This window comes from Passer domesticus, chromosome 3 (assembly GCF_036417665.1).
Source record: "Passer domesticus isolate bPasDom1 chromosome 3, bPasDom1.hap1, whole genome shotgun sequence".
Taxonomy (NCBI): domain Eukaryota; kingdom Metazoa; phylum Chordata; class Aves; order Passeriformes; family Passeridae; genus Passer; species Passer domesticus.
Window position 1 is genome coordinate 53,774,511 of NC_087476.1, and position 27,813 is coordinate 53,802,323.

The 27,813-nt window shown below is 38.2% G+C and overlaps 1 protein-coding gene across 13 annotated transcripts in view; it reads right to left on the bottom strand.

The window, feature by feature from the left end:
- PTPRK (protein tyrosine phosphatase receptor type K) overlaps positions 1–27,813 on the bottom strand; it is a 382,581-nt gene that overhangs the window by 65,073 nt on the left and 289,695 nt on the right. For all 13 annotated transcript variants that reach the window (XM_064413126.1, XM_064413124.1, XM_064413122.1 and 10 more), the window contains exons 8-13: positions 26,412–26,714; positions 16,870–16,979; positions 15,492–15,693; positions 12,515–12,620; positions 5,474–5,747; positions 2,582–2,618 (exon numbers count right to left, since the gene is read on the bottom strand). In XM_064413126.1, coding sequence (XP_064269196.1) covers positions 2,582–2,618; positions 5,474–5,747; positions 12,515–12,620; positions 15,492–15,693; positions 16,870–16,979; positions 26,412–26,714 — 1,032 coding nt within the window. The remainder of the gene's footprint in view (positions 1–2,581; positions 2,619–5,473; positions 5,748–12,514; positions 12,621–15,491; positions 15,694–16,869; positions 16,980–26,411; positions 26,715–27,813) is intronic.

A 27,813-nucleotide genomic window follows, 5' to 3' on the forward strand; every position in this document is an offset into this window, starting at 1 on the left:
AGATCAAAAAACTACAAATGCTTCAATTTAAATTTGTTGGCTTTCATTAGTTTAACACCAATAAACAAACTATTCCATCAATTCCCAAAGGTAAAAAGACAACCTTGGAAGTCATATGGGTGAAACCCATAATGCATTAAAATACATGTAAAACATGCTGCTAGGGAATTGTCCAAAAAATTTAGTGAGGGATTAATTTCTCCAGCACATTGCTGTCATATTTTTTCCATCTTTATGTCTTATTGGTGTGAAAATTCACAGTAGATAAATCAGATCCTTGAACAAGATAGAAATAAGAAAGTAACTTTGCTGGTAATACTGAACTTCACTGCCAAGGAGATTTTGTCTTAACATGCACCTTTTGTGTTGTTCCTCCCTACTCCCTTCCACCACAGCTTTTCAAAATTTTTTATGTCTTTTCAACACATTCAAGGCAAAATTGAGTTTGGCTACCTCTAGGCTGCTTGAAGTCACAGGAGATGACACAGAACTACATACTACATTTATAATGGAATCCATAGTTTGGACAATTTCCCAGATTTTAAACAGGCATGTTCGCTTAACTGGAGTGCCTTAGGTAAGGTGAGACACTCCCTTTTTCCCTATGAAAGTATCACAGATGTACCCAGACATCTCCTACACCAACAATTCAATGTGATCTTACACACTACAGAAACCCAAACAAACAAATCAACAAACAAATCAGGGTAACCAGATGAGCATATACATAGACCAGTACATTAAGTATACTTCTCTTTGAATAAAACATACCATGGTATTACTATTATGACAAAAACATGGGGAAAAAAAATCAGTATGAACTTTGAAAAAGTACTTTAGAATACCAGTATAACTCATTTGAGAAATGTGAATGCACAGAATGTGTACACAATGTACACAATACGACTCTGAAATTATGATTCCTTATTAAATGCATTCCTGCAGAGGAAGAGAAAGCATTTGTTCCTAATGTTGCCTCCCCCATCACAGCCAGCAATTAAAATAAGTCAGAGAAAACACTTTGGTTTTTAGGTCCACTTTCAAAGAATTTAGCACTGATATATCAGGCAACTCAGTTACTTCAGGAAACCCTGTCTTCAATCAGAGTGTCAAGGGCAATATATAAGGCACAAAGGTAAGAAACCACATACTTATTTTGCCTTTCTTTCAGACTACAGCCATCAGGGGGAATGTGACTGTTGCAGCAGAGGAAGGAAGGTGTACAAGCAACCACCAAGGGGTCTCTTGCTACCACGAACATTGCTTTGAGATTGGGGGAATGCGTGTGGTTAAGCAAAAAATAATTTCCTCATATGACAGGTGAATTCCCTTCCTGTTTTATTATTACTATGATGAGAGAGACCATTGTTTTCCTCTTCCACAGTCCTGCAATATTTTAAGTTATTTCTGAGCCTTTCAAAACTCTCCCTAGACCCAAATACTACATGCTGGTGGTACATAAATATTTGTTTATGCAAATATATTTTAATTCAAACATTTAATATTGCCAGGTAAACATAAGAAACATAATGCTGATATACTTTTTACAGCAGACTTAGCTCATGGTTTTAATTTCCAGTTTATATTAGCTTACCTCACTTGATGAAAATGCTAACACATGTTAAGGAGTACATTTTTTTTCTGATTTCTCAAGAAAACATTTGATTGCTACCATCTCATTAGAGACATCACCTTTTCATTTCAACAAGATTTAAATTGAGGGAAGTTATTGAAAAAAATGGGGCTGATGTGCCTCTGCAGTACTTTAATACCTGATTCCTCATATCTAAAGTTGTTTTCATGCCGAATATCAATATGCAATTAGAAAGAGACAACATAAGTGCTGGGCCTCTGCAGAAGACTCTTTGGGCATTTGTAAGCTCCTTGCTTGTTTAGCTGCCAGTGTCTATCAAACAACTCTCAAGTCGGCACAATCAAGCCACCAAAACAAATGGCTATAAATACAGCCAAAGCAAGAGATAACAATAAACAGAACAACTAAGTCCTCGTTGGAGATGAAACAACATTTTTGAGTGAGCAGTATGTGATTAACCTGCTGTATATGGGGTCAACATGATTATTCTCACAGCTATGCAGTCAGCCTTAGTCCTGCAACTCACTGTCAGAGAGAAGCTTTTCTTAACTCAGCCCTCCCCGACATCTCGCTAACACTGGAGCACCTACTTAGGAAAATTAACTGTCATGTCCTTCATTTAAATTATTTCCACCCCTGCTTGAAAATAATTGTTAGTCTAACAGACAGTTTACCCATGTGCACTTTCTTCTCTCCTGTCCATCTATCTGCTGCCTGCAATACTTCAGCACTCTAAAAGCAGATCTTGAAAGCCACAGACAGAAAGGGGGAATAAAGAGGTGTCCTTATTTTGTCAAAATTCTGTGTATTGCTAGAACAGTACTCTCTTGGCTCAATACCAAAGAATAAAAAGCAGCAGACCATTACATTTTAACACAATTGAGTGCTTCAAAATAGAGGGATAGTACTGGCTTTGCTTTGAACCTTTAATAGCAGCACCACGATTCATTTAAAAAGCTACTTTGTATGTGGGGACGAACCTCTTACCTTTTGTAGCTATTCGAACACACTGAGTTTTGGTTTCCTGTTAAGGAAAGAAAAGTAAAGAAAACAGTCACATCAAGGGCTTTTTCTTGCCCTCCCCGCTCCATAAATTCACCGTCTTAGATCTACTGGTCAGCTGGTACAACCCAATGAGTTGGCTCAGGGCTCTGGGCTTAGCAGGGGTGGAGGCTGAGGAATTTTGTCTTGATTGGACTGTACTGTCCAGGATAATAATGGGGAGAAAAGGTGCAGGACGGCCCAAATATAGCAAAATTTCAGGTTATTCAAATCAAATGGAAATCATGTCATAAGAATACAAAGAGACGATGAAGCAGGGGGAAAAGGGAGGAGTGGTGCTTCTATTTTTGTCACAGCACAAAAATTCAGAGCTTGTGTTGACCTGAAACAGCACTGGGCAGCAGAGAAGATACATTTGCTCAGCACTGTCTCCAAAATTATGTCTTGCTGAATCCTGACCATCTTACAGAGTCACCTGAAGCACATGAGCAAGACGCTCCCTCATGCTTCTGGGTGAGGAATAAGCATAGATGCAGCTCAGCTATCCCTCCACATATGACACAGTTAAGCTACAACCTCTACTGTCTGCGCAGGAGACAGTGACTTGACAGCAATGTGCTTCAGAAGATGTGCTGCACATGCAAAGACAATCTCTGTGTAATTTACTACTGTCTCCCCTCAGAATGTGGTCAGCAATTAAAACAAATGAACAGAGAAATTACTTGGTTGTGCAAAATTTGGACAACTTGAACTGACAAGGGTCAGTCATAAATGGGGTTTTTGACCTTACTGTACAATGTGCAGTCATTTTAAAGGAAAACATACTGAAATAGCATAAGGTTGTATGAGCATAAGGTATTAGATTACTATAAACAATATTAGCATGTAATTTGAAAATATAATAATGACAGTTTCACTCCATAAAATATGCTTACTCTAGTCCTCCATCCCTCAGCATTCCATCCCTGAATACATTCCCAGGCATCTGTCTCCTCTTGAAGATTCAAAAGCAGCAGGTAAAATACATATATGACAGTTTGTAAACACAGCTTGTAAAGAGCTCGCAAAACTCTAAGTTGAGGCACTGTAGGTGCTCAGTCAGGACAATTTTTTAACCAAAATGAAAACCCCACAAAGTTTACTAACATAATCTTACCCATTCTCCCTAGTTAGTGGATTTACTTGTCTGTTTCTGTTCAATGTCTGCAAGGATCACAGAGTAACCTCCTCTCAACCCTATCATGTACTTCAGAGCCTACTTTACTTGCCTCAGCCTATTTTGATGATCCCACTGGTTTACAGCAAAGCATCTGTTTAAATATTCTGCAGTTCAGATGTTATCTTACAACCACTAGATCTCTGTTCTGGCAGAATGTAGTGCAGTTCCCTTCAAAACCTCCCCCTAAATCCTTGTAGGAACAAAAATTTGATCCAAAGTTTCAAACATAACAAAGAAATCAGTTTTAGGATTAAAATCTCTCACAAACTGAAATCAAGTTTAAGCAAAAAATACTGTGTTCTTCTCTCATTTTCTACTTATCTGTCAAAATGTAAAAGCCAAAATAAATATCTAAACATATTTTGTACTTTCATTTTACTTTTCCCTCCTTTTTTTTAACCTCAGGGAATGAAACAAATTTCTTTACAATGCAGTCTACTGGAAATCCACAAAAACAAAAGGAATTATTTTTAGCAGGTGAGGGAAATATGGATTGGTGCCTAGCAGTCACCTTCTGTTTTGCTTTGTTTACTTCATATAGATCTTTAAATAGGAACAGAAAAGAGGGAATGGTCTAGTGAATGAGAAAAAAAAGTCCAGTTTTCAAACACATTTGTACCCATTCTGGCTTGATGCATATCCAATTTTCATAATCATAGGTAAAGGTTGAGATTTCCTTCAAATGACTCCAAGGCTTTGCCTGTTAGCAAGGATTTGTTTAGTCACCAGAGTGACCCAAACATAAGGAAGAATAAACACTGCTTCTGCTCCTTTCCAGTGGTTCTGGTGGATATCAGTGATTATCAGTTTAGCCTTTCTAGTTCCTGTCTGAACTTCCTGTACACTTCAGTTTTCTAAACTATATATCCAAATATTAAATTTTAAATATCTAAAGCTTCTCTGTCTACCACATTTTCCCTTCTCATCAATCCTTTTCCTCTCCCTCATTTTTCATTTACAAGAGGAGAAACCATTCAAAAGCTACAGCCCGGGGCTTGCAGAGCCACAGTTCTTTGCACCTGGAACCTCGGAACCTCTCCCCCTGACACTTCTCCTCTTTCCATATGCACACAGAGCCAGTAGCAGCACTCAGCAGCAGAGTTATAAAGAAACACCAAGGAGGTAATGAAGGTGAATGATAGCCATAATTCTACTGCACAGCAGTGCTGCAAGCCTGAGGTACACTTTCTCAGAAAGACTCAAACTCATGGTGGGCCAGCAGCTACTTTTTCTCAAGAAAATGTTTACTTTTTATTTGATGTCCAGTGTGAGAGTCTTAAAATGTTTGCAATGTTTTACTAACCCACTGAGCAGCCCACATTCTCTTTATCCTGCAGTAATTTAATCTTCTGAAGAGTGCAGGTACTGAGAATTGGGGAAAGCACTGCGGATGTTATTTACTGAGGAGACAGTCACAGTCCTGAAATTACTTCCCTCAGACAATTACTATGAGATGCATTAAACTCTCATCTAGTAGCAGTTTCTATGACACGAGGCTGATGTGAAATGTGAATGGCACACTGCCATGCTGTCACAGCACCAAGGGGATTTCAGCCATGCCACTGCCAGCACCTCCCACGCCTGACTCCAGCAGTCCTAGCTGTCACCACAGGCATGTCTTTGCCTCCTTGCAGGAGAAAGGTGTTGTCAGCACTTGCCTTCTCGACGCTGCTCATGGCCTGGAAGTAGATGTTGTAGCCTTTCCGAGGAGCCAGCGGCGGGTTCCAGAAACCTTGGTACGTCCTGTTGTCACCCACGGTAAAGGGGGCTGGCTCTGGCAGGTTTCCTGGGGGCAGCTGAGCAGCAAAGTAATATGGTGAGCCTCCACTAAGAGCAGTCTGATAGGTGACAGGGATTTGGTAGCACTCCATGGCACCAGTTTCTCGCTTTGTTCGGTGTGGGTGCAGCTCTTCAACAACAATCTGGTAGGCACTGGTGAGACAGAGGAAAAAAGGACAAGACAGGAGATGGATGCAGAGAAGAAACAAAGGCTGGAAATACAGCAAAGCTATTTATTTCAGCTGTTGGAATGCTGGTTCTGCAGCATCCTTTTTTTTTCACGAAAAACAACACAAATCCATACATGACCTCTTATTATTACTGTCCTTAAAACTTTTTTTTTTTTTAAGAAACACAGGAAAAAATGTGTTAAACTACAACAGATTAAACTCTTGGCTGATCGGAAGCAATCTGAAGTTAGCATTTTCCTTTGAAACAGTATTAGAGAAAGCCGAGCTTCAAGACCCAACATAATGGCTGCCTCCAGGCTGTGCTTGAAGCACCAATTTGCAGTTGTCATATCATTAGAGACAGAATGTGCTGACAGGCTTCTCCACCTCTTGACCTTGCTGTGGCTTCTATCTGGCTCAGAGCTATGCAGATCTAAAGTACAAGTGACATGCTGTAATACAAGCACAGATGGACAGAAATCTGTCCATTCCACTGAAATAGACTGCCTCATTCCTTTACAGTTGTCAATGATAAAATGCTATGAATTCCTGAAACTGAGAGTATTCAGCCCATAAAAACACCACCTCAACCTCCCAATACCTCTGTTTAAATGGAACATAGCTTGGTCACTTTTCAAAATCACCTGCCCAAAATAGAACAGGTAATTATAATTCTTCTTTCTTCTTTAGAGGAACTACCTAACTGCAGGATGTTACCAACTCATTATCAGCTTCCTCTGCTTTTCAGAAGTACAGAATTTACATAGTGAGAGCAGAAGGCAATCCTTCATTTTATAAGAAAAAAAGGAGGTTTGGGGATTTTAAGGCATGTAGACAAGAAACCTGAAGCTTTTGAATTAAACTGGCAGACTTGTCTGTCTTGGGCTTGTTATAAAGCTTTCTAAACTGAAAAGGTAAAACTGAACCAAGTCCTCAAAGTGTCACTGCATTGCTGCAAGGACTCTGAAAGGCAAAGACAATCCTCCTCCTTTCAGAATTTGTGCGGCAGCATTAAATTATTTTGTCAATTTTCTCTGCTACTGCTGCCCAGAAAACCCAATAACTGCAGTGGCAGAGATAAAGTATGATACTGGAGAATGGAAGAAAGAGGAGAAGAAATAAAATAGGAAATTAGTTTCACGTCTTTCCTAAGCTGAAAGAAGATGTTAGCATCCCCTTTTCCTAGCATGTAAAAATTAAGGCAGGAATGCCTCTTTCTTCCATTTCAATGTGTCCAAGAAAGTAATCTCAGTTTGAAAGTCCAGGTAGAAAGAAGAATGTAAAAAGAAAAAAAAAAAGTTAAACCTATAAACTGACCATGAACTGAGCTCAGTTATACATCACCTTCTCTGGTAAACTCTATGTATTAACCATCTCCAGTTAATGGGGACTGTACCAACAAATCACTTACACAAAACCCCTGTACATGCAGCATATTTCTTTATTCCTCAAAATAACTGTACTAGCAAAAAACCCCAAAAGCATTGATATTTTAAAAATTTGACAGGATGAAAAAAAATTTTTAAAATTTTTATTTATAATGTTCCAAGGTTAGAAATGACTACTGGTATTTTCATTCCCTCCGTGGCCTGGCCCTGGACCCAGGCAGGGTAAAAACACTATTTCAGAATTGGGCAGACAACCAGCTGGAGAGCCCTGGGACACAAACACCACGTCTCTGCTGCCTGAATTCTGCAGTCTTCTCTCATCAGCTGCCAGTGGTCTGGGACAGACACAAATTCTGCTCTCAGAAGTGACAGAAGAGCAGGAAACTTGTCTGTGACACCCTGGGAGCTTCAAAGGAGAAAGCCAGCAGGGACAGGGGAAGGACAGTGCAATGCCGGCACGTGACGGAGGCAACAGTGCCCTAAACAGCCTGGTTGTCACACAGCTCCGAAAATGAGACACACCACAGTTACCAAATCAACCCCTCTTTCCCCCTCCATTTTACAGAATAAGGGATAAATGGGGTATCTTCGTTTTAAGGCACATCTTCTTTTTAAGGGTCAAGTCTCTTTGGAGACCAAAACAAAAAATCAAAGATGAAAGGCATGAGAATCAAACGGGTTAAAAGTGTCTTTTTATAGCATTTTTTAAAAGAAAACTAATTTTTGAATAGGATATAAAAGGTAGGGCAAAATTTTAAGCATGAGACCACAATAAAATGTGAAGGCTCTGAAAAACTTTCAAATAAATTAACTTATATAAAACATATTCCAAAAGTGCTTTTTGTACCCCTACATACAAAAATCTACAATATGTGGAAAATAAGACACAGATATTGACTATATGACTACATATCGTAGTCATCTACACTTAAAGAATAGAAAAAATAGCAAATGACAGAAACTGTTTTAAGTCTTCAAGAAAGCTTTAGTTTTGATTTTTAAAAAAATGTGGTTTCACTAAGTACATTTAAATAAAAGATTTGCCTATCCTCTTTAGATAGGTGATCTGACAGTATTTTTCATGCAGCATTATGGGCTAACAAGACATGGAGGAATACAGTAATTCACCTCTGGGCCCTTTGTGATACCATCTGTTTAAAGCCATTTACAAAACACTGCAGTGGCTCCAGAGAAGCACTGTGTTAGTTAGTTAGTCTGTGAACATAACAATGTTCGGAAAGGACACCCTGCTGTAACATGGAATGAAACAAGTCAAAGCTAAATTTGCAACTTGAAAAGTGGGGTGTTCACTGGCTGCAAATGCATTTTGATATCAGGTATTGCTGAAAATTTAACTATGTACTCTGCTTATCCCTGTGTCTTTACATATAACTAATCCTTGACCTTTTTTTTTTTTTTTTTTTTTTTTTTTTTTTTGTGCTGGTGAGAATTCAGTTATTGAAAGAGCTTTTTTTGTGACAGGAGCTAAGGGAATTACTACAATAGCATTTTTCCTGGTCTTTCCAGGCAGCAAGGAAGGATTAAAATAGGGAAATAAAGAGAGGAGTGGAAAGCTTAGATGACAATATTCCTTCTTCTTGATGAGTAAAATAAATTCTGAGCTATTCTGAAGAGTAATGAAAATTTCAGAACCTGGTACATAAGTGATCAGGATCATAAAGGCCAAACAGTTGTCTGAGACAGCCAGGTTAGCAGAGAAATTTTGAAGATACAGCAGCTGAAGAGCTCCTCAGCTGAAATTTTTCATGAAGGAATTATTTCTCATGACAAAACCTTATTTTGTTAATTTAAGAAAACCCATACAGTACCTTGGTATTGACCAAGACAAGTGCAAACAGGTGAAGGAATTCTCTGACAACATCTTCCTTTTTATCCCTGCCTGAAAATTCAGGCTCCCAAAGAGATATGACAGTGGTGAGTGTTGTTCATACTTTAGCCCTATTTTGACTAGACTTTAAATACCTGCTAGACATTTCTTTCTATGTGTCTAGCGGAGATACATCTTCCTCTCCTTTGACAAGCAGGAGACTGACTGACGAGCCCAAGTTTCAGCCCCAGCTCTTGGAATTCTAATTGACAATGATTGTTTTAGTTGCTCCCTGCCATGGTCCCCTTAATTAATCTTGCTGCAAAATGAAAACAACCTAATTCTTCTTAAGGAAGTACAAGAAAAGCACTTTAACAATCAAATAAAATAAACTTAATCATTAAAAATTTACTCTGATTCTGATGCACACTCTTTGTAATTCTCATCTGCAGTAGGATTTGAAAACAAGAAATTGTTTTTCTGGTACTCAGTTAGAAACCTTCAGGAAAAACTACAGCAACAAATCACATCTTCAAATGAATCACCAAAGCACCATTGATTCTACTGACTGGAATCTCATCCACAAGATTGATGGTGAAACTATACATGCTTCAAAGTGAGTCTGAGCCATCCAGCTTTGTCTCCCTTTGCATTTCTAGTTTGTAATTTTGTTTTAAAACTCCAGGAGGCCATAAAGAATGCTAGGGATTGCACAATAAAACCTGACAGTGAAGGTATGATTAGAGTCATGTTAAAACTGTGACAACTAGGGCACCCAGGCAGTGTCTTAAAGAAATACAGGATATAGATTATACTTAAGATAAGGAATATCTGCTTGCTGAGGGCCTGTGCTGATGGGGAGGCTATGATGGTAATCTGATCATAGCATAAATCCATTTGTAATAGCAAAATAGTATCAGACTAAATTTTTTCCTTTCCCTATTTTTTTCCTTTCCCTATTATTTTCTTTTTTTTTTAAATGAACCTACTGATATTTAAAAAAATGATCATCTACAGCTATAGAGATTACAGGACTGGGTAGAAAAAAAATTTTCAGAAATCCAGCTGTATTCCTCAGGGTCAGGTTAAAGAACAGCATCTGAGTCTCTTCTATTCCATCACAGCTGCAGGCACGGTGATCCATTTTTTCCCCACCTACCTAGTAACACTCATTATGGCAGTAATCCAGCTTCTAGAGGAAACAAAATTGCAGTATGGATGGAGTGAAGCTTCACTAAAATATATCATAAAGTTTAGCAAAATGCATTGAATCAATTCAGAATTTCAGTGTGCTACATTTATCTCCCTATTAAGAAGCTGCTGAAAACTACCTGACTGCAATATGCATAGCTTCAGAAAAGGCAATAACACCATGTCTTCTGCATTCCCCTGGAGAATGCCTCTCATTCCAAGTAAGGAATAAAACACCTGGCTGATTTTAAGAATAAAGCCCAAGTCTCCAGTTATGGTAAAGGACTTATTTCCTTGGTCTCTTGATGTTAGGTTTTAGAAATTAACTCATATGGAGAGGGAAGATGACAGAAAGGAAGGAAGAATTAGGCTTTTTTGAGAACAGTCAAACCACAGTTATTAATACTCTGTGAAACTATCACTATCAAACCATCTATTAACTTTTAGTACACAGGTCGTTTCTGCCATCTTCATAGGCCACAGTGACAAGCTCATGCCATTGGACTGAGGATGCTGTGAGGAGAGCTGACAGAATAAATGTGAGGTTTACTCTGCACGTTTACTCTGCAGCAAGTTCCTTGTCTGCAAGTACAGAGCAGAGAAACCAGAACTTCTTGAGCTAGAGTGAGTAATTTTCTAGCCACATGAGTAATTCTCTAGCCACATCCCATCATGCTACCAGTTCACAAAATACCACCCCTCCAGGAGAGAAACCCAGGACCCAACATTGACCCCCTGAAGATGCGTGGTGGGATTGAAGGTGGAAGCCTGCTGCTGTCAGCACAGGAGTGCCCTGGAGCAGCTGCTGTAAAGAAGATGTGCACCACTGCCATCTGTGGATCTCAGCTGTCCGGCGGGCATGCTCTGGGCAAGAATCTGCCTCAGCTCCCTCAGGTGGCCAGACAAAAGACTGAAAGGATGTGGCATGGATTATGTGAGAGACAGGTATCACATTTCCTATACAAGAACAGCTTTCATTAGGGACAACACAGGACACTTGGAAGTCTTTAAAAGCACCTACAAAGGCATATAGTGAAGCAAGTTTAAGCACGTGCAGCTTTGGGAGCATTTTCAGACCACAAGTCTGGATTCCATGGTATTAACTTAAAAATATCCCTATTTTAAGAATCCAAGTCCCGTACTGAAAGCAGCCCTGTTCCCCAAAAATCCTAGGTTTGCCCCAGAGCAATTTCTCAGAAACAAATGATACATGGGATTTCAATTTTAAATATAACGGATCAAAATCTCCTATAAAGGGGATGAATCTGGATTCACATCTATGACAGAATATAAATAAATACCTTGACAATATCAATCATAAGAGTGATCATATGATAAGCACATAAAAATGCATATAGGTATGTGACTCATCCCCAACAACACTCATGTAAAACATACATTCCTCTTAATGGAAATAGAACTCAAGAAACAGTTAATTTTCCTTTGCTTTTAGGGCTTGGGCATGTGACTTGGCATCAGCTGAGCCTTGATAGCGGACTTTATGTAACACAGAATGAAATGCATTAGCCTGTGTTTCTCTAAAATGTCACAAGGGTAATAGCATGAAAACCTTCTGATGCTCAGCAGCTAATTAACCCCCAATTAGTCAACCCTGCCCCTGAATATTGCTGATGCAGCCACATCAGTAAAATACAAATGGAATCAAATAATATCATAAAATTTTTACACTAACAAGTAGAAGTAAAGATCAGGATGTGGACTAATCTTTGCAAACAAAATTAAATTATCTCTCAACAGAGAGCAGAAAGGGAAAGACCCCTCAAAGTTAACATAAATGAAACATTTTAATATGATTAGAGGACATGCCAAATAAAATTTAATAGCTTGCTACATGAATCCTAGTAAGAAGCATTCTCAGAAGAAAAAGGTTAAATAGTTTGTATTCATCACTATTATTCTCCCATTTCCCCACAGCTTACAATTTTCCAATCATACACATGCTATAGAGTAGCTGACTTTGAAGCACTGCAGAGGAAGTGTTATTTTGAAATCTACCTTCTCACAAACACCTCTGAGCATCATATTTCAGAGGCAGTGTGAGAAAGTAAAATGAAATTATAATGACTAGAAGGTGGTTCTGGGGTCCCTATATCAAACAGGTCAGGTAGCTGAATGATTCAGGTTGTGACTACCTTTAAAAAAAAAACCCTGCCAACCCCAGGATTTTTTTAATTACATATCTATTGGCAAGCTAGGTGTAGGTAAGAAAAAAAAATAGTGACATTAAATGAATGTCACTCAGAAATGAACAGCTCTATATACAGTGACACAACAAATATTCAACTAAAAAAATAACTCTGCTTGATTTTTTTTTTTTTTTACCTGATAGGTGCACCTTTGGCCTGTGCAGGTCTCAAGAGTACAGTTATTGTAGTAGCAGTTTCATTGAGAGATGCATCCACTCCTTCATAGTCTGGTAAAGTGGGAGCTGATTAATGTTGAGCAGGAAGGAAAAGAACAAGAAACAAATCAATGAAAACATTTAGAATTTTTATGAGGTTGTGACTCTTGGATATAGAACAAAGACACAATCTTTATCAGCCATGTGAGTATTCTTAAACAGCTTTTCCAGTCAGGCACAATCTCTTACTGTGGAATGAATGGGACTTAATGAAAAATTGATAACACTATCACTAACCACTTCTGATCAAATCACGACACCTCTCAACTTGAAACAGTTTTATTCAAGAAGGAGAGAAATAGAGGGAGGAGGTGACTGACAAGTAACCCTAAACTACAAAAAACTTCACATTTTTTGCCTGCATTTTTCTACCCTGCAAATAAATACAGCCACTATGTCAAAGACCCAGCATCTACCATCTTCCTTGAACAATTTAAGAACCTTTCATATTTCCTCTTGAACATCATGGGAAACAATGCTAATACCAACTAGTGTGCAGGAAAATTGGACTTATATAGACATGCATCTGTGGGCTACAACTGGATCAGGAATCCATTCCCATGCCCATTCCTATCAATGGGTGGCCAAGCTGCTCATTAATCAGCTTCAAAACCACTATGAAAGAACAAAATCAAAGTCAAAACCAGAAGTAGTTCAGGAATTTATTCACTAATGGGCTGTCAGACTGTCACGCCTTCATGGCAGCAATATTTGTTGTGAGTTGGATGGCTACTGTTGGCAATTACTTCAACCATCCAGCCTTAGTCTGGTGCCTGTTACAGTCCTCACTGGCAATACTGCTGCTGACTTCCGGGTACTTTCCCAGTGCAAGGACAGAAACAGGGTTTTCTGCATATTAGAAAAGAATGGATTTTTAATAATTACTAATTTTTCATAGGTTTGAAAACTATCTGCGTGTTTGTGGGTTTTTTTTTAATTATATATGTGGTTGCATCATTATAAAATCATTAAAGAAAGCCTGTGTATTCCAAAATGAACTTTCAAAAAAAGATGTTTCCTAAAAGGACATGAATCATTTGATTTACAGTACTATATCAATAGATAGAAGAGCTCTGAAAGATTAAATGCCTTGCTTCATTAGGCCTAGATCCTAGATTAACACAAAACCTGCTCTTATTTCAAGAAATAATATTTTATAGACTTTATGTTAATTTAATGTTAATTTTAAAATTACTGCTTACACCATGTTCATTAGAATCACAGTAACCACTTGTAAGCTTAGTTAAAAGGAATCATTTCAGCCCTCATTAAACTAAAGTCAGCATTTTCTGAAACATGCATTGCTCTGTATAAAGTACCAGTCATGCAGAGCAGAACTAGACAACAGTTCAGCATAAAGCAAGATAGAAAGAAGAACAGGCTGAAGTTCAGATTCAAGGGGTGTCATAGCCTGCCTTTGAGCTTTCCTAGTATTTAGCACGTCTTGCCAACTAACAAGATACATACACTATCTAGAAAGTTGTGCTATACTGGATTCTGGACAAAACTTCCAAAATTTCTGTGTGGGAAAAGAGGACATATCTGAAGAAGCTGAATTCATTGTAGTCCTAAATCCAAGCACGTTGAGGAACTTTTTTTCACAAAATACTGAAATGTCAGACATGCCAGCAAGATATACAGCACTTTTCTTTCCCTTTTACTAAGAGGTGAGAAGACAAGTATGCAAGGACTACCCCACCATAATATCTGAAAATTTATGAACCAGAATTTGTTGTGAAGAAACCCTTAAAACAACCTGAGTAAAATATCAGACTTCAAAACAATCTAATGGCTATATAAACAGAACAGAACACATCATTTGGTGCTTTTCGTGCATTGGTTGGGTTGTTTTGAAGGGACAGGGGTATGAGGAGTACTAGTGCTTACGTGCTGGGGTGGAATTCCACAAACTATTCCAGTTAGCCACTATAACTACAGCATTTCATTTGCTACATAATTCAAGGAGCTCTACCTTGACTTTTCTCACATTTTGATTTATGTGTGTGTTTTCATGTACTGTGAGGAGACTACATGAAGTGTTTCCCACAAAAATCATAGATGCATTCTGTGACATTATTAACTTCTCTTTACAGGACCCTCTGAGTTTCATTATGACAGATAATGAGGAAAATATCCTGCTTTGTGTTGTTTAAATTTGTAAATGGCTGACTTCTTTGATCTTTGCCAAGCTTTAAAGTTACCATGTCACAAAATCAAGTTTCTCTGAATACAGCATTCACTCATCTTCCACTATCAACTGCATAAGCCACTATCTTATTTTTTGAGAATAAAATTGAAATTTAAAAAAATAAAAACACCAAAACATTTCATTTGATGTAACAGTCAGTGCATTATTAAGACAAATAATGTTGAAGTTGGTGCACTGCAATAAATTAATAAAGGCACAAGGAAGCAGACCTATGTGAATCTGACAAAAAAAATTCACACATTGTCCCAGCTGCCCTTGCTCTGTTACAGCTGTGTGCTGCTAAGTAGTGTCACCTTCAGTAAGTCAGTAATTTTCTGCACCTGACTTTACTAACCTGCAAAACAGATGCAGTTCTTAGTGACCTGTGGAGTGTTGACAGGCCTAATTAATTAAGGTTTACATAGCACTTCAAAATCTTTGGATGAAAGTACTGGATTACATAGAAAAAACAGTTCACAACTACAGCTGAGCAATTTTCACCTCATTCAAGGATTTATCCCTGAACGTATGCTACCCCGTGGTGAGTACACCCAGAAACATTTTTAGCAACATAATTTCTTAACATGGCAGGATTTTTTGTGGGGGTTTTCTTAAGCATTTCACAATTTCTCAAGTCATAAAAAAATATTCAAAAGACATTTCCCCCCTCCCCTTCCCTGTTTTTTCTTTATGTTGTTGTCTGATTTTACCTGAGATATTGGTTGTAACATTGATCGTAGTTGCTGGTCCAAACCCTTTGATGGTGCTTGCTCGTATGAAGAACTGGTAAGTAGTTCCAGGGTGCAGGTGAGAGAAGACATGGTGTGTGCTGTTCCACAGCTTGGATACTGTCTGTGGAGGTCCTGCCACTGGAACTGCTGGATCAAACGACTGTATACTGCTGTAGCTCACCTGGGGAAACAATAATTTTTGTAACAACTCTTAAAAGTTTTGGCACAAGGGATTTACACTAGCTTGGCTGGAAAGGAAACAAAAGAGACATGCTCTTCTAGTTAACCATTTAGCTTGGGGATACCACAGAATCATTTAGGTTGGAGAAGATCCTTAAGGTCATTGATTCCAACCACTAACCTGACAATGCCAAGTTCAGCACTAAACCAATGAGGATTTCATGTGTGCTGTTGAAGAGTTTGCCTTACTTGAAAGGCTGTGCAGGCACCCTTCATCATTGCTGTTGGATGACACACTCCCTTGTTGGTTACAAAATCACCATGAAACACTTTGAGATTCACAATTTGATTTCTCTGTAGCTGCTCTGTCAGGGCTAATGTCACTGTTAATCCACTGCCTTTTACATCTGTTTCCAATTAAAAATTAAGGAAGCATTTATCTGCTTTAATTCCATTCATCAACTGTTTTTGCATAGTTTATATATGGAAAATGTCACTGTTACATTCCACTGAGGGGTAGTCAGCAAATGGCTGAGTGGGGTTGAGCTGCCCACCTGGTTTAACTCACACTATCTAGTGAATTTAGTCTACATGAAATGAATAAACAAACAAACAAATTTTTAAGGGGTTTTGTTTGGTTTGTTGGTTTGCCTTCGTATAATTCACTAATACACAAATTATATATTTTGTTTCTTTAAAAGAAGAGTGATGGAAAGTGTGTTTGTTGCTCAAATCAGGTTGTGTTACCTGCTAATGTCCTGTGGAGGTCCCCAGAAAGTTCATAAAGCAAATACACTTTAAACAGAATTTATATGGAGATTATCTAAAAATCTAACAAATCTAAAAAAAACCCCACATTACTCCAAATTTAATAACCATCCTACTTTTAACCTTTGCTTCCAATGAAGAAAATTTTGTAGATCATGGCTGTCATGGCTTTGGAACGGTATATAGTAACAATAAAAGATATTTGAGGCACTTGACAGGGATGGACAGTGATATGCACCACAATTACAAATTTTGAGTATCTAACCGCTACAGAAAATCATGCATTCAGTAAATGAAAGGAGCATACTATTGAATAGCTGCATAAAGAGCATAAACACCTACTGTCAGCCACCTCTCTTGACACACCTCCCTAGCGTCATCTTATGCTTGTTAGGTGTTTAATGATTACCTCATACTGAGTAATGATGCCATTTGGATCCACAGGTTCCTTCCAGTTGAGGAAGATCTTATCTTCAAAAGGAGTTCCTTTCACTGATTTGGCAGGTATAGGGCCTGGCACTACAAACAAAATGGAAGTTTTAAAAATAGGAATTTCAAGAGACAGAAAAACTAAAGAGATGACAGAACATCCTATTAAAACCAAAAGTGAGCATGGGTCTATTTTTATTAATATTCATTTGCATGCAAAAGGCAATGGTAGAGTGTGTGAAAAAGCACTTCAAAGTGTATTTTGTCATTTGCAGTGCAGAGAGAGCATGAAGTTGAAACATTAACGTTATCCCCACATACGGTTTTCAAAACTCCATGCAAAGTCAAATTGTCTCATCGTATAGCCAGGGGAAACAGTTCAAGCTAGATTACAACTTCAGGGAACATCACTGAACTCTGTAATATGCGTATCTTAGGACAAGGACTACACGGTTCTAAAATTCTTTTATATGGAAAAAAATCAAAGGCAAGGAAGAGTTTCTGTTACACAGCTTCTTCCAAAGGAGAGAAATTCTTACAAAACAGTTCTCAATCACATCTTCTTATGATTTGTTGTTTTAAAAGAAATCACCATTTAAAAGAGAGAGCTGAACATGGGGAAACACACCAGCTTAGCTGCCATTTCTTTCAGCCTTTGACCTCCTCATGTGCAGAAGGATCAAGACTGCTTACTTCAAATCTTTCCAATAAGAGATGTTTTCAATGCTTTGAACTGAACAACATCAAGATGACCCTACTTTCTTTTTTTTAAATGGAACCAATATCCCTGGTGTAATAAGAAGTCTGAAATGTCACCTCAGGCCTCTTTGCCCAAGTGATTCACAGCACCCGGTAATCCCATCAACACCAGGCAAAAGCATTTAGTTATCTCCCATTACAGCTTACAAGATATTTCTGCCTACACATACAATTCCTTTTTATCAGAGTAGCTCACCTAGATTTGAACACACACATGCTTAAAGAGGGGCTGAGTATCAGGGTCTGCCTGGAGAAACTCTGAACCCAATGAAACACCTTCCCCCCTCAAAGAGACAAGGTTGTTCAAATTTGCAGTCTTTCGATCTAAAATGTCATTTCTATTTAATATATTGCCATATATTTCTGTCTCCTTCTAATAAGCCTATTTTCTTCAATGCAACTTTCAGTGAGCCTTATGCATGACACTCCTTGGATATTCATTATCAAAGCAGACTGAAATTTTGCAAAGAGCAAAAATAAATTAAAATCCAGTGGATCAAAGGAAGTGCCAGGTGCTGTGCTAGCAGCAGGAAAGAATGAGTGGTCTCTCACATCAGTGAAATTTATTTCAGTTTACATGCAAACTATAAATGATGATCTGACCCTCAACACAATCAACATAATTTGGCATATTAATAATAAATTCAAGTAGTCAAAAAAGCCCAGAAGTAAATAGGTGAGAGCTTTGCAGAACACATTCATCTAACTGTCATAAGAAGGCTTAGGAGAAGTTAACTAAAATCACAGGCTGGTGCTTTTCTTCAGGGTCCCAGGATATACCAGGCAGTGGATGAATGCTGACATGCAGTGACAGCCCCTCTGTGCTGTTTGTGACATTGAGAGACTTCCTGCAGGCAATGTTTCATTTTTCCTGGGAAAAATGCCCTACAGTATTTCCTTACATCTCAAAAGAGGTATGAATGCACGTGACATTTTCCTTGGGAGATGCATACATGATTTTTTGTGTGTACATGTACATCTGTGTTTGGGAAAGAACATGGGTACCCACCTGGGCGTGTACATAGTTTGTGAAATTTGACATTAAACCACATCAAAGTATGTGAGGCTAAAAGAAAACAGATATGATTACCCAAAAACATGCAAAATACTTTTTGTGTGGTGCTTTAAAAAAGAAATGTTTCATATTCAGCTGAAACTGGGTGTAGGGCTCTACATTTGATGGTTGCATAAATCCTCCTACACCTTTGGTTTAAACACCAAGGTGGGAGAAGCCTCTAGGCTTATCTCATTCCATGACTCTTTTCTTCTGCTATACAAAGTTTGATGCTTAAGGCAGCAGAAGCAATGTTAAAGTGACTGGAATTACATGATCCCAGTTAGTTTCATGCTTCCCTTCCCCCTGGCATGGGAAGGGTACAAGAACAGAAGATATCACAGCAATGAACAACTTGCTTGGAATCTCAGTTCAAAAAGGTCATAAGGAAAAAGAAGGCAAGCATCTAGAGAAAGAGAACATTAATGCCCACAAATCCCATCCATCCCCACAAATTCATAAAAATTAATGTCAGGGATTTAAACTTAAATAATTTGAGAACTCAACTGGATTTAAAACAAAGAAATAAGTAAAAGTTCAAATGCCCAGAAAAATGAATATAAATTAATAGTAATTTGCAGGACACATTTTGATGTTCTGAAATTATTTTTTGTTTTCCATTTTGCAGTTCAGCCATAGTAAAAATGTCTTTTAGTTGCACTGCTTTACCAAAAGGGTAAAGGGAGTGAGGAGAGAGAGAGAAAAGCAGGAGTAAGAGAATTTGCTTAAAGAACAGAATATCTTCAGTTTAGTTAAAATAATTCCTTATCGTCCTCGTATGTTCTTTTATGTCTTTGTTATTAGATCAGTATTTGTTGCAAACGGAAATTTTTAAAAGGCCAAAATTAGTAAAAAAATCCATAAACCCGCAAAAAAACCTCACCAACAAAAGAACAACGGCAAGGTAACCTCCTGGTAACACTACCCTGAAGACTCAAACTGCATTTCTCCATGTAGGCAGCCATTGCTGTCTATTCCCTGCAAGTCCCAGCAAGTCTCCAAGGACCTCAGAAATGCCTTAAACTTCACCTTTCCAAAAGAGTGTTAAGACTCTTCCCTTTTGTAGTCGATTGACCTTGGCTTGATGCTAAGTGCCCATCAAGCAGCTTTCTCACTCCCCAGCAGACAGAGGAGATGTAAAGCCGTTAGTGGGCTGAGATAAGGTAGATTACTAATGAGGGAAAAAAAATCCAAAAAAGCAAAAGTTTGCATGTGCATAAGCAAAGGCGAACATGTAATCTCTACTTCCCACCAGTGAGCAGTGTTCTGCCACTTCTCAGGAAGCAGGACTTCAGCATGTGCAGTGGTTGCTCCAGAAAGCAAAAAATTGTAAAATAAAGAATTTTACTCCATTCTTTCTCCCTCCCTTAGCTTTTACATCTAAGCTGACATGATATGGCATGGAATAGCCCATTGGTTAATTTGGGTCAGCTTGCCTGGCTGTGTCTGTTCCCAGGATCTAGCCCATTCCCAGCCTCTTGTTGTGGGGAAAATGTTGGGAGTCAGTGCTGATGCAGTGCCAGCCCTGCCCAGCAGCAGCCAGAACCCCAGTGTGTTATCAGCCCCTTCCTGGGTACCAATGCAAAGCACAGCACTGGGAGGGCTGCTGAGGGAAAATGAGCTCCAGCTCAGCCAGACCCAACACACCTTTGTATGATATTTAGCAAGGACTTGGGTCAAAACTAGCCAGGTAAATGTCATCCTTGTGTTGATAACAACGTTCAGAAAACTCCTCACAAACAGCAGCAAAAGCTTTCTTCAGGCTTGTATGAGCATTTCCAGAAGCTCCATCACTCACCACAGCACATTTTTTCTGACTACCCAGCTCCCATTCTTTTCCTACACAAGCTCTCACTCTTTCCTTTGGACTTAGAGTTTACGCTTAAATCAAAACACACAAGACTATTACAAGTGTGTTAAGTTCAAGTATGTTACTTAACATAATCATCTGAAAAATCCAAAAAGTATAAGTAGCTGCTAGAGGAGCAGAACTCAGACCTTTTGGCCTCTGCACCCACTCTCGAAAAAGATTCTGGTCTGCTGACCTTGTGAAGTTAGACCCTGCTATCTCTCAGTGACAGCGACAGTAAACACACTTTCTTTCCGATGCATCATTCTACGCTAAACTTCCACAAGTCAGGATTTACGCTTTTCTGAAGAAGTGAAATAATTTAAGTGGGTTTAATTATATGGATATTAGAAGAGGTTTTGAATTTAAGCAAAAACAAACCAAAACAAGCAAAACATAAAACAGTAAAAAAGTATACAAACATAAAATGCATATATATGAAAAATTAAGATAAAACAAATTCAAAGGGAATCTCAGCAAGGTTTTATAGTGCAAACAACACAAGCTCTTCTTTCATGATTTACATGCATCTCCAGAGCTCCTTTAATAAAACTATATATTCATATAGTGAATATCTGATAACCTTTTTTCTATATGCATGTGAGATGATGGATTTTATAAATACTACGCATAATGAAAGTACAAACCATCAATCTGACATCACACCAATTCATTTTAGACCAATATATTTGCATTAAATTATGCCGCAGTCACATATAAATTGTTATTCACAAATAGTGTCACTTAAATGTTGTTCTACATGGACTTAACAGAAAATTTATATTACAAGACATTACTTCTGGAAAAACAATGTATTAACTGACACTAACCACTATAAAAATGAATTTATATTGTTTCAGTTTTCCTGCTACAAAATAATGAAAGTGTATGTAAACAGAGTATTTTTATTATTATTATACTCCGTGAAAGCCATGCACAGAATTACTATGCTCTGTGGCAAAAGTTATGTGCAGAAATAGAGAGGGTCATATTGGGAAAAATTCCTTTGTTGTAATCAAAAAGGGCAGCATATTAGCAGCAATCTTACAGCATTTCTCACAAAGTAGATGCTCATTTTCAGGAGATGGTGACAGTTAATCTCTCCTACTGTTCAAATGTTACCAGAAACTAAAATTGTTCACCTTTCCATTTTCTGTTTCTGAGGGATTTGCCATTTTTACTTTACACTTTACTACAGCTGGAAACTAAGTTTTAAATAAAAGCAAATTTTTTCTATTAGAAAGGAAAAACAAAACCAGAAGTGCTCTTACTTGTCTTTATCATAACAGCATTTGCAGAAAAGGTGGTGACAAAAATTACTTCTTTGGATATCCCTCAAACTGGACTATTTGCAGTAAGGAACAAAATACCATTGAATGTTATTGGGAAACAACCCTAATTTTATATTGCCAGTGGTGTACATGCGCCATAGCCAGCAAATAAGTTCCACCCAGCCAGCTGCTCACTCCTCCCTCAGCAACTGGATGGGGCAAAAAAAAATTTAAAAAATAATAAGAACAGCAATGATAAAAGAATTAGAATATATGTAACAAATTCTGTGCATTGCAATTGCTCACCACTCAGACTCATGCCCAGCTGTTTTCCCAGCTGTGAACCCTGGCCAGGTTTCTCCCCAGTTTATACACTGAGCGGGATGTTCTGTGGTATGGAATGTCACTTTGGCCTGTTTAGGTCAGTGGCTGGCTGCATCCCCTCCCAGCCTCTTGTGCCTCCTTGCTGGCAGTGCATGAGAAGCTGAAAAGTCTTCAACTCCATATAAACACTACTTAGGAACAAGTAAACTATCAGTGTTTTATCAACATAATTCTCATCCTAAATCCAAACTTCAGCACTCTACCAGCTACTAGGGAGAAAATTATCCCAGCTGAACTCAGGACACACATTTAGATATTATGCAAAGCATTTTACTCTTCCTATTTTTTTTGTCTTCTAATTATAACATTTCCTCTTCCTCTGCTGTTCCCCAGAGTGGTAAGCCTGCTGGAGCTCTTCCAGGAGCATGAGTAATGATTGGACAGTTGGTATCTTAACCCTGCATCATAGCTCTCAATAGCTCTGCACGGGGCAGAATGAGCCACAGCCTCTGAAAGATCAGGGGACCTCATTTGTGTCCAATGAGCACATGCTTTGCCCCAGACCAAAGCTCTCTTATACTTTAAGCCCCAAAATGGATACTTCTCCTATTCCAAGTGATCCTTTTCAATTAGTTGTTTGCCTACTGTTAGATGACACTCCCTTACTGGTTATAAAATCACCTTTGAACACTTTGAGCTTCACAATTTGCTTCTCTGTAGCTGCTCTCTCAGGGCTAATGCCACTACTCCTGTTAATCCACTGCCTTTTGCATCTGTTTCCAATTAAAAATTAAGGAAGCATTTATCTGCTTTAATCCCATTCATCCACTGCTTTTACAAAGGGTTCCCTGTGAGTTGGCAGCGCTCTGGTCAACAGGCAGCTCCAAGAACATGTGCATGGTGGTGATTCATGCTGAGTGATAAATTCACTGCTGGTTATTGTGCTTTGTCTCAAAGTGCCAAACGCTGTCTTTGCCCAGCACGTATGCGGCCCCAGGTTGCACGAGCCTTCCTCTACTTCCTTTATCAAATTCTTCAAACAGTGTCCATCTTCTGTACAAGCCATGGAAAGCACTGAGTCCCTGTCATAGCACAGATGTGCCTGTGTACTGAGAAGTGCTTCTTCCAAACCTAAGTAGCTGTATGGTTTCTCTCCAAAGTGAAAGATGTTTAGCTTTTAAAACACACACAAATATCCCTGTTTTCATCGTCTTTTTTGCAAAGCTTGTTTAACAGTGTTTCGTTCAGGGGTTTTATTTTTACATGGAATAAAACTTCCTGGAAGTACTAAAATATACTTTAAAGATTAATTCCATCTTCCCATGCTAAATAGAAATACTGAAACTACCAAGTATTCAGATCTAGCTCTGGTCAATAGAAAGACTATTTTCAGACTGTCATGGTATTCCTGGGCTTGACTATCTTGCAGATACTGAATTACAAGCTATTAAAACTTTTCTCATTGGTCAGCCATGGCTCTGAGGATCTGAAGCACAGCTTTTGAATCTTACCTCATTCTTCTACTAATTGTTTCTTGAGTTAATTCTGTTCCAGGTATCATATGCAACTGAGTTACCACTCAGCATTCTCATAGGTCTGACTGTTTCTGAAAGACCCTCAGCCCAGCTTCACAGCCTTTCATAAATGTGAGCCTTTGTGAAAGACAGATCCTCCCTGTCTCACAGAAGAGTCTCATAAAAGTCCAAAGTCCTCTGCTTTTAGAAAATCCTAGAAGTTCAGAAAAGTGTAAAGATCCTGGCAGAAGGGAGGAATTGACATGAAAGATAAGAGGGCAGGTTAAAACACAACAACAACTGAAGAGACGAAAGGGACAGCTTGGAAGCATGAAGAAGTACAATGAAAAACAGAAGATGAAGGCAAAATGATAGAGAGGAAGAGAGACAGGAAAACATGGCATAGGCATCTCAAACTCCAGGAGTCTATGAAATTTTTGCCTGTTTAGCAGTACCTTGTGAAAAAAAAAATCCCAAAAAACAGCATTGAAAAGAATCCCACACCACAGAAAAGCTAACAAAAATTTAATTATCAGTTGTCAAATGGAGTTTTCAAAGTTTCTATTTATGAAAAGTATACAACACAACTGCACAGTTTCAGATAATCATGTCATCAGGGGCTATTTCTAACTAACATTATTTGCAAAAATGCAGAGCAACACTATTTCCTCTATACTCCTTCTCCAAAATGAATCACTGATAATGCCTCCATAATATTATTAAAATTATGCTTACTCTAGAAACCTGCAAAAACCATGAAGACAATGCAGCTTCATCTGACCATATGTGAAATCTAGGGCACAGAATCACATACATAATTGGACTTCTCATCTTCTTAGCCCAAGTCCTACATTAGGCTTCAAACTGTGCTTGGAAATAGTTTCAGATACTTGATCACTCAGACTGGAACTAAATTAGCATTGTACATATGAGCAGTCAGCTACAGGGTTTAGTTAGCCATTGCTACGAGAGCTCAAGGAAAGACTCAGGCGTGAACCTCTCAGTATTGTATGTCATCTGCAAGGCCCAAACTTTGAATTCATAGCACAATAGACATAGATTTTCAATCAATCAGTAACACAAAATAAAATCTCAATTTTTTCACAGAGTAAAGCTCACAGGAGGCTATTTTCAGGTCACAAGCATAATTACCACCAGCACAACTAAATATAGGTACCTTTTAAAATGCATTAGTCCCTCTGTGAAAACAACATCTGCTTCAAACTGTTTACCCTGGCAACTCCTGTTCACTGAGTGAGGTTTCCTCTACACTACGCTACTTGTGACACCAAAGCCAGCTCAACTCAAGTTCAATGACAGCATGTTGGTATGTTAGTGTGTGACCAAAACTTGTCTTATGTGCACCCTCTTCCAAGAAAAATCCACAACAAAACTGGGAGACAAAGTTTTCATTAGACTCTGCTCCTGACAAGTACTGACACAGCGACCATCTGTCATCTCCACAGATCTAACAAGACAAAGGTTTCCACTGGAAACCACAACCTTTTTTGAAAACCCAGGTAAAAAAGAAAAGAAATCCATTTTCCATGGACTTAACAATATCACTACTACTCTTTTTAGGTTCAAGGAAAGTGGCAACCATACAGTACTTGTCAATGAGTCTCCATATGATGCATGTATGTGTCTATAGTTTTCTAGAACTTCTCATATTCTACCTATTTAATAATTTTTTTTTCCTTTTTATTGAAATAGTAAATATATTCCTCTTTTATTTACCATAAAATTGAAAATATATGGAAAAAACAGCACTACCAGACTCTTACACTGACTGTTATATAAAGCTATATTTCCTATTCATTTATTTTGCAGGCAAGTAAACACACTGCCTTTTTCAATTTTACCTTTTTATTTATATACAGTCTTACATTAGTCCAAGTATTCTATTTTTGTTACCTATGGAAGTATCTATTTTAATTTTACTGTAGTCGGTATTTTCACAAAATGTAAACATAAGAAAAAGAAAAATAGTTTTTGTTATCACATTTTTTATATTATTAGGGAAAAGTATCACTTTTTATTTTCACATCTTTGATATCAAAAGTCATAGCCTAACCACTGAATGACCATTAACATGTCTACATCTATTGTTTATTTTTTCACAACTGAGGTAAATTCAACTTGTTGAAATTTTGTTGAAAGCATTTTGAAGAGGAATTACAGAATATCTGAAATTGGAAAGGACCGTAGGGATCACTGAGTTAATTCCCAAGTTGTCAAAAAAATAATTTAATTTGATAGGGGGCTTTCAAATAGTTAACAGATACTGTATTCTGAGACCTGCAACATAATTTTTTTCTCAAACATATTTTCTATAGAGGTTTAAAATCTTGAATAGTCTTTAAGCACTGACCTCAATATTTAAATATTATATACAGAATTAATTTTCAAATACGACGCCTAATACTGTGAAGCAGTCTAACACCACCATGTGTTTCTCATCACCTGCATTAACATAGTATTTGAAAGACTGGGAAACTATCCCCCTTCTTCTGGAGAGAAAGAAACACAGAGAGAGAGATCCAGTTTGACTAGTGCTGCATGGACAGCTTTGGCTACATATGTGTGGTGACAGCTATAAAAATACCTTCACAGCTGCCATTTTGGGGCTAATTAATACATTAATAGAAGAGAACTTCCACCCTTCATGACACATATTGTAACACACAAACATTTCCTTCCACCTGCCTAGACTGGACTTGGATGTAATTTCCATAAGAACATTTAACTTACCATCTTCATCTGTCTGGATAATGGTCTCCTCACTTTCCTTCCTCCCTTCTGGGTTGGTTAAGATCATCTTGAGGCTGACATTTGTGTAGGGAGGCAAATGATCCACAACATGCTGAGGTGCTTTGGGGTCCATGTCCAAGCAGTCTGCTTTGCTCTCGTTGTGCCCACAGAAGTAGTGGTAGCATATAGTGACATTGAAAGTGTGGCAACGAGTGATGTTGTAACCCAGAGATTCCCAGTCCACAGCAATGTGTCTGGCCTGGATCTCAGCAATCTTCAGCGTTTTCGGTGTTCTCATAGGTTCTAGAAAATAGAATGTAATGAAGAAAACAATGTTAACATTCTTCATCTGGCTCTGAACTGTAGCTGGTAGATGGTGCATTCAGGAATGTGAGAGTAAAGGAAGCACCAAACAAACAGGCAAGTATCATCCTTTGCACAGGAGGAGAAAATGCTCCCTAAATTTTTTTACTTCATTCCTCTTTGTCCTGTCTTTGCTGGCTTTAATCAATGATGGAGACAGCAATAGTAAGAAAAAGAATAGTTAATTATCAGTGGAGCAATTCAAAGCAATTGAGAATACAGGCAACAGATGCAAGAAGAGTGACCAAAAGGCCACCCAGCTGTCACTACTGGCTTCCCTTCTTGATTTCCCCCTTACCCTTTTCCATTTTTTTACCTGTGTAAATTAGATAATACATCATAATTGAAAAGAGTGAACATTTACTACATCATGATTTATCATGCCACCAAGCAACACTGTATGCTAATTATACTAATTACCTTACTAAACTAGCAGTTACAAAAACGATGCAGATATTAATTAGTGTTTATTATTTTAGTAATGAAGCTCTTCATTCAAGCAAAACCCCTCGGAAATAGCACAAAAATGTGCTTTGGGATATTCGCATTGTATCCTGATTCCTTCAAAACCCCAAAACCATGATTACTCTGAGCAAGTAATCTCTGACCTGGTCCCCAAGCTCAGCTGCTCTCCCCACGTGCATTTGCACCAGCAGAGAACGTGATGCTCCCCAAGCTGTCATCAATCTTTCGCTGTCTCTCTAGTGCATTCGTTCCTCATGCAAGAGTTACTTTTATCGTTGAACTTAATTAAAATGATTACACAATGAAAATCATGACCATGTCTGTATATACAAGAGTTTCACTGAAAATACAACCAGCTTGTGCATGCTTCCTCACCAGAGAAAATAAAGCCTGTGGTTGATACAGCTTCAGCCTTGTGTCCTTGCTGGTTTAAGGTCAAAACAGTCAAGATTGTTCAAAGAAGGGAAATATAGGATTTCTCTTTCTGAGTATAACCGTTCTTTGTAACTTGCATGAGTTCCAACAAGGCAAAAAAACAGCCAAAAGCACAGATGGTATATTGAAATAAGGAAAT